Source organism: Nilaparvata lugens, chromosome 8 (assembly GCF_014356525.2).
Source record: "Nilaparvata lugens isolate BPH chromosome 8, ASM1435652v1, whole genome shotgun sequence".
NCBI lineage: Eukaryota > Metazoa > Arthropoda > Insecta > Hemiptera > Delphacidae > Nilaparvata > Nilaparvata lugens.
Window position 1 is genome coordinate 17,633,815 of NC_052511.1, and position 7,421 is coordinate 17,641,235.

General features: G+C 34.8%; 1 protein-coding gene across 11 annotated transcripts in view; it reads right to left on the minus strand.

Moving 5' to 3' along the window:
- Window positions 1-4,034: 4,034 nt before the first annotated feature.
- The window catches only part of LOC111047592 (voltage-dependent T-type calcium channel subunit alpha-1G), a 408,419-nt gene continuing 405,032 nt past the window's right edge, over window positions 4,035-7,421 (minus strand). For all 11 annotated transcript variants that reach the window (XM_039434132.1, XM_039434130.1, XM_039434138.1 and 8 more), the window contains 3 exons: window positions 7,051-7,235; window positions 5,726-6,007; window positions 4,035-4,780 (listed from right to left, as the gene is read on the minus strand). In XM_039434132.1, coding sequence (XP_039290066.1) covers window positions 4,433-4,780; window positions 5,726-6,007; window positions 7,051-7,235 — 815 coding nt within the window. In that variant the 3' untranslated portion in view covers window positions 4,035-4,432. The remainder of the gene's footprint in view (window positions 4,781-5,725; window positions 6,008-7,050; window positions 7,236-7,421) is intronic.

The window sequence follows — 7,421 nt, forward strand, 5'->3', positions numbered from 1 at the left end:
AGAGAAGTCAAGAATCACAGAATAATCCAATCTATAATATTGGATGCGGTATGTCCCTTAATATATATAATGGTTATACTGATAATAATCTTATAACTTCTATCAACAACAACGAATAATTTAATTTAACTACTAATCAATATAAGTCACTTTTCCAGTTTAGTAATAGAACTGCAGTAATTTATCAAGATATAACATATTAAAATATCTGACTTTTTTAACAATCATATAAGATATGACACTTATCCAGATGGCTTTCAATATTGAAGCAATAATAATTCATTCAACTTTTTTGAAACCTGAGATTCATTTTAAATATTATCATAGAATGGAGATAAAGTACCGAGTCGCTATCGACCGATCAAAGAATTTTCTCTTGTATTAATTTTATTTTTTTTAAAGAATTTCTTTAGATAAATTGATATTTATTGTAACATTTAGTTTTGGAGACAATGGGATGACAGCACAAATACAACCATTGACATATCATGACAGAAATATTATACTTTCACTATTACTGTAGTTCAGTATATATCAGGACGCCAAAAAACCGCTAAACTTGGTTTTTATTATAAACAAAATACGTCATTGTTTTCAGAATCAGATTGTACTTCCGATGCCATTTCTGCACATATTTTCATACAGTATAGTTGTTTTTAATATTTTTTATAACTGACCACAATTATTGGTTAAACTATTAGAAATCACATTTAAATTTTCAACTTCCATGTTGTTCTATTCCAGAATTCAAAAATCATAATTTAAATTTGCATAATTCATGAAAAGATATTATTCAACTGCAATAATATAAAATAATATACTAGGGAGCATTACATGAGACTGAAAAAATCGAATGTTATTGCATTACTTCATATTATCAAAGTAGGCCTAGTATTGATTTAATTTATTTCCTTCATAAAAAACGTGTGAAAATATGCCCAAACTTTTGAAAACTACATCTATCTAGATTAATTTGAGAGTTTGTTGTTAAAACAATCTAAACAATTATTAGTGATTGAAATTTATTTTATATGCTATTATTTTAATTTATTTCAAAAAAATACAAATTTTGGTTTCTATGATTGAAAACTTTAAATTTATCAATTATTGAAAAGCCACTGGAAAACATCAGGCACCAAAAGACAGTTACAAAAAAATGCACCGTATAATGATATTATTATAAATTCTAGTTGAAATTTGAATTATATGCGATTAAAAATTTAATTTGAAATAAAATTGGAAACCGCAACATATATTTTTCAATATAATCATGATATAATAATAAATTATGATAAGTACCTCAAAGTTATTCAAGATTAAAATTATTCGACAAAGATTTCATTCTATGCTGTCGAGAGAATAATGGTATTTGTAGTCGGTTATTTACTTCAATAGAATGAAATATCTTATAATTTTATAAGACTTACATTCATCGGTACAGAAAAAAATCATAAACACTTACTAAATCCATATTATTATTCTATTATTGTTGTTTCATCATTGCTTCAATAGAACAATAATAAAATTATTGAGATCAGTAGGTTTGAGATCCACACTTTTTGTAGATTTTAAGTTATTTTTTTGTAATTACATACCCTGTGCCTGACCACTGTAACAATATTATTTATACGGAACATTTTTTCATTTAATGGTAAAATAACAATAGTCTTTCACTATATTACAAGTCATTGTCTAAAGATAATACAATACTAATTGACTGCTATAGTTCATTAACTATTTATATACTACCCTGGTAAACCAGAAACATACCAATTTTCGCTAAATTGGTAGATTCCCAATCCACCCTATACTATATCGGCAAACAGCTAATATACTGTAATCTACACTTGTACATATTATACACACGACAAATACGTATATTACACTTAATACAAACATTATGAAAGATATAAGTTCAGAGCAGTAAGTAAGAAATTGAAATGAAAAAATATTACAGACATTCTAGTAATGTTCTTCTCTATAAATTCATTCGGCTATCTATGAATACATTTACAGTTTTAAGTTATAGTCGGCGCTAAAACATCCATTGGTTTATGGATAGAGGATTATCAACTGATTAAGTCTATGAAGATTGAAACGGGGTTGAAAGTTATCGTAACTGAGAAAGCTGAACGTTAGTGGCAGTCAACCTTGAATTACTATACTGTGCCTATTCTGTGGAAGTCAGATGATGATTACTATTTATTTATTCCATTTACACATGCACAAAATCAAAACAATTATTGGAAGAGAAACAACAGAATTAATCCAAATTATGATGATTATATTTGTATGGTAGGTAAGCAGCACATCGAAGAGCGACCAGGGCATCCAGATCACAGTGGTAGAAGACACCACGGAAGACGACAAACAGCCGCAATCGCAGCCGCAGCCGCAGACGGCCGACAGCCGCAGCGGCCAACGGGTGCGCATACGACTGTGCGACACACGACTCGACTCGGGTATAGGCGACGACAAACACAGTCAAGAGTCGCAGCCCAGTTCGAGCGGTGCTTGCGACGAGCATGGCCTAGCCGACGACAAGCACAGTCACCCCTGTCACATGCCTCCTTGTGACGTCATCCCCCCCATAGACAGTCATCAGGTCGTAGTTCAGGTGCAGCATTCGGCCGCTGATATGTCCTAGTAGTCAATAAATAATTAGCTTAGTTCTGACTCAACTCATCGTGATCAACTAACTACATAGTTCAGACGGACAAACTCAAGATAGATATAGATACAACTCAAGTTATAACTGTTTTAGAATTTGAGGTGTATTGTCCTGGGGTCAGTTTCACCATAGATAGAAGATGGCATAAGATATCAAAATATTTCATTATATTTAATTTATTCATTTATAACAATGAATTTAAATAAAAATATAGCTATATTTTCTCTATGGTTCTACTTCAAACGGTTGGCATTGCTTGAATGATGGGAAGCATTGATATTTTTATTTTAATGGAACATTTATAGTTCAAAGTAAAGATTCATATGTCAACTTCTGCTTTATTTCCAAATAGGTTTTGTGAAACTTCAATGTATTTTCCAACGAATTTTTGTTCTGTCAGGCAGGAGGAGAATAACTCGGTTGATGTTCTGTCATTTAGAAAAAGTTGGTCCCGGCTGCCTAAAAAGCAGTCGTAAGGTCATGTCAGAGGCCCTGAAATTGATCAGTTGCGACCTGAAAACTCTGACACCAGACCTGAGCCAGCCAGGTCATCTGATATTATTATTACTATCAAGAAAAATATCAGGGAGAAAGAATACATCAGTATTTTAATTTGTATTTTTTCAAATACCATAGAGATCTATATGAAAAACTATTCCATTATTTTTAAATTATCATTAATTCACTAATCAGCTATCGATAAGGGAATGAACTTTCAAGCTCAATATGATAACGATGTCAAATCAACAAACTTTTAAGATACAAGTTGTTCAAATTCAAGCGTTGTTTGGCTCTTGAGGTTCAATTTACACCACCATAGGAAACAATTATTGTACTCTAGTTTTGCCTGGCAGAGTAAAAATCATTGGGAATCGGGGTTACTCTGCCAGGCAAAACTAGAGTACAATAATTGGTTCCTATGGTGGTGTAAATTGAACCTCAAGAGCCAAACAACGCTTGAATTTGAACAACTTGTATCTTAAAAGTTTGTTGATTTGACATCGTTATCATATTGAGCTTGAAAGTTCATTCCCTTATCGATAGCTGATTAGTGAATTAATGATAATTTAAAAATAATGGAATAGTTTTTCATATAGATCTCTATGGTATTTGAAAAAATACAAATTAAAATACTGATGTATTCTTTCTCCCTGATATTTTTCTTGATAGTAATAATAATATCAAATGACCTGGCTGGCTCAGGTCTGGTGTCAGAGTTTTCAGGTCGCAACTGATCAATTTCAGGGCCTCTGACATGACCTAACGACTGCTTTTTAGGCAGCCGGGACCAACTTTTTCTAAATGACAGAACATCAACCGAGTTATTCTCCTCCTGCCTGACAGAACAAAAATCGTTGGAAAACACATTGAAGTTTCACAAAACCTATTTGGAAATAAAGCAGAAGTTGACATATGAATCTTTACTTTGAACTATAAATGTTCCATTAAAATAAAAATATCAATGCTTCCCATCATTCAAGCAATGCCAACCGTTTGAAGTAGAACCTTAGAGAAAATATAGCTATATTTCATTTAAATTCATTGTTATAAATGAATAAATTAAATATAATGAAATATTTTGATATCTTATGCCATCTTCTATCTATGGTGAAACTGACCCCAGGACAATACACCTCAAATTCTAAAACAGTTATAACTTGAGTTGTATCTATATATCTATCTTGAGTTTGTCCGTCTGAACTATGTAGTTAGTTGATCACGATGAGTTGAGTCAGAACTAAGCTAATTATTCATTGACTACTAGGACATATCAGCGGCCGAATGCTGCACCTGAACTACGACCTGATGACTGTCTATGGGGGGGATGACGTCACAAGGAGGCACGTGACAGGGGTGACTGTGCTTGTCGTCGGCTAGGCCATGCTCGTCGCAAGCACCGCTCGAACTGGGCTGCGACTCTTGACTGTGTTTGTCGTCGCCTATACCCGAGTCGAGTCGTGTGTCGCACAGTCGTATGCGCACCCGTTGGCCGCTGCGGCTGTCGGCCGTCTGCGGCTGCGGCTGCGATTGCGGCTGTTTGTCGTCTTCCGTGGTGTCTTCTACCACTGTGATCTGGATGCCCTGGTCGCTCTTCGATGTGCTGCTTACCTACCATACAAATATAATCATCATAATTTGGATTAATTCTGTTGTTTCTCTTCCAATAATTGTTTTGATTTTGTGCATGTGTAAATGGAATAAATAAATAGTAATCATCATCTGACTTCCACAGAATAGGCACAGTATAGTAATTCAAGGTTGACTGCCACTAACGTTCAGCTTTCTCAGTTACTTTACGTTAGTGGTCATCCTCAGAAACACGAGGTGTTTTTTCAGACGAGTGTTGAGCAGTGATCTGTGATTTTATAACCTAATAATACTTAAAACAACATAAACTTGTTAACAAAATTTGGGAGATAAATGGTATAGTCTCAGTCTAGTTTTTTACCCGTGGTCTTGATTATATTATTAATTTATTATTTTATTTTTACAAGGATACTCCTTGTATTATTTCTCTCCCAAATTTGAATACCGGTAATATATTAAAAGAGTCCGAAATGAAGTTATGATTCCACTTTCCTTTTTCACTTAAAAACAACAGAAACTAAGAATTTTGAATTTTGAGAGTTGAGAAACTGGATAGAAAACAACAATATTACATTCGAATCACTATCAATTGAAAAATTTTCAATTAGTCATACTATTATGACTAAATGGGCTAGCAAATAATGGCGGTCAGACAAACTTATATATGTTATCCTGACCGAAAACTACACAACTTCCCAAAAAATTGGAAATTATTATACAGTGTATATGAATGTAGGCATTTGAGACTCATGAGCTTTATTGTGTTGTATATCTGCCATACGCTGAATAAATAAATAAATTATGACTTTAGTCATAATCGCTCTTTATATGCGATCGTATATAATTATCTTGTCTCTAGTCTTTCAATAAAATGAGTGTATCTGGTCAAAATTGAAGGGGATTATGATTAAAGTGTTTTGAGGAATAAATAAAACAATATATAATTTGACAGGAATTGCAGCCCACCTCATCGGAAGCTTCGGGATAGGGCGGTGGTACAAGCAGCACGGCAGGCGACACGCATTCTGGCGAAATGTCGTCAGACATTGCGGCTGCTGTCGTGTCGGCGGGTGACGTCAGAGACAGGTCCAGCTGCCTACACGATCCGACGTCGGACCCGACGCCGGACGTCGGATGTAGACCGGGCACAGCCAGCAGGGACGCTCTGTGTGCCACCAGTGGGTCACGGTTGCCGTCACTCGAGACACGGCGAACTGGCATGTGACGCTTGTCGCCGAATGAGTGGTGCTGAACAAGATTAACACAAAATATCAATTAAACAAAATAATGAACAATTTGTTCTCTCAGTTATACCATAAAGAAATAGAGCATAAGAATATATCTCAAGGTATGGTTCGTTCATGTTCCAAATTCCACTGTTGGCTCAGTGGAATTTCTAGTAGTTTCCGGTAGTTCTAGTAGTTCTTTTTCGTGAAGCTATGTGACGCTGGTAGTCTCTTATACTTTATTTGAAGTCACTGTACTCATACTGTGCCACACTCACACTCTCACACGAACAAAACAGTAAAAATAGACATTAGTTGTAATTGGCTTGAGTTATAGTCATTGTAAAATAAGTCGAGACTTGGCCCTCCATCCGAAGAAATTACAAGGTTGCCAATTCGTGTAAAATCGCAACTTTCTCAAATTCCCAATTCAACGTCAGAATCGGATGTAGAATATCATCCCCAATATCCTATTAGTGCTAAAATAGTTTCAGGGTTGGAATTTGGATAACATAAATGACCTATATACCACGAGATATCTTCTTATGCTACGTTTTCTTTATCGTTACACACCGATAATAATATAAATAATTCCATCAATCTGAATTGTTCTGATGATTGTTTATCTGAAAAAAACTGTACCTTTCCCAAATTTGCAATGGCTGCCGGTATACGAGTGATAAGTTATTTCAAAAATTAGAAATATCTATCTGAGTTACCGAATAATCACAGTACATGATTCAGTGTGAATGAGATAGGGGTGTAGAACATGTCAAGTGGATTTCCCTCCATGAGGGGAAAAAGGTTCTCGTTCTACAAAGTGTATAGCTCTCATCATAATATGAAATCGTTGTAAAATTTCAAATAATAAAGAATACTACAAGTTTTCATATTGTTTTTATTAATTTGTAAAAAAGTAGCTCATTCTAGTGAAGTGTTTTTATAAATCGACAGAGTATCAAAAAATAATTGTCGATTCTTGGAAAAGGATTTAAAATTATATTTATATTCTTATCATGCACACACAACCAGGAACGAGATCAATGACTGAATAGGCCTACTTACCCTGTTGTTAGATGCAATATTGTCCTTGTCATGAGCCGTGGTATAGACGGTGGTGTACCCCGTGGCGGGGTAGGCGGGGGGAATGAGCGCCGGTCCCTGCAGCGTCTGCCGTCGTTTGTTGTTCTTGGCGAAAGCCTCCTCCCTCGCGCGACTCCACGAGTTGATCGACGCTCGCCGCTTTTTGGCTATCGAAACATGATTACAAAATATGAAAAGTGCTATTCAATTCAATTTATTATTAGTCGCAATATTCCTCTGTGACAATACCGTAATTTCAAACACTGAAACCTCTAAATGTATTTTTTTTTAAACCAAGCTCCTATTAAAAAAATCTGGTGTGGTACACTCACACAACTTTCCTTGCTCATTGA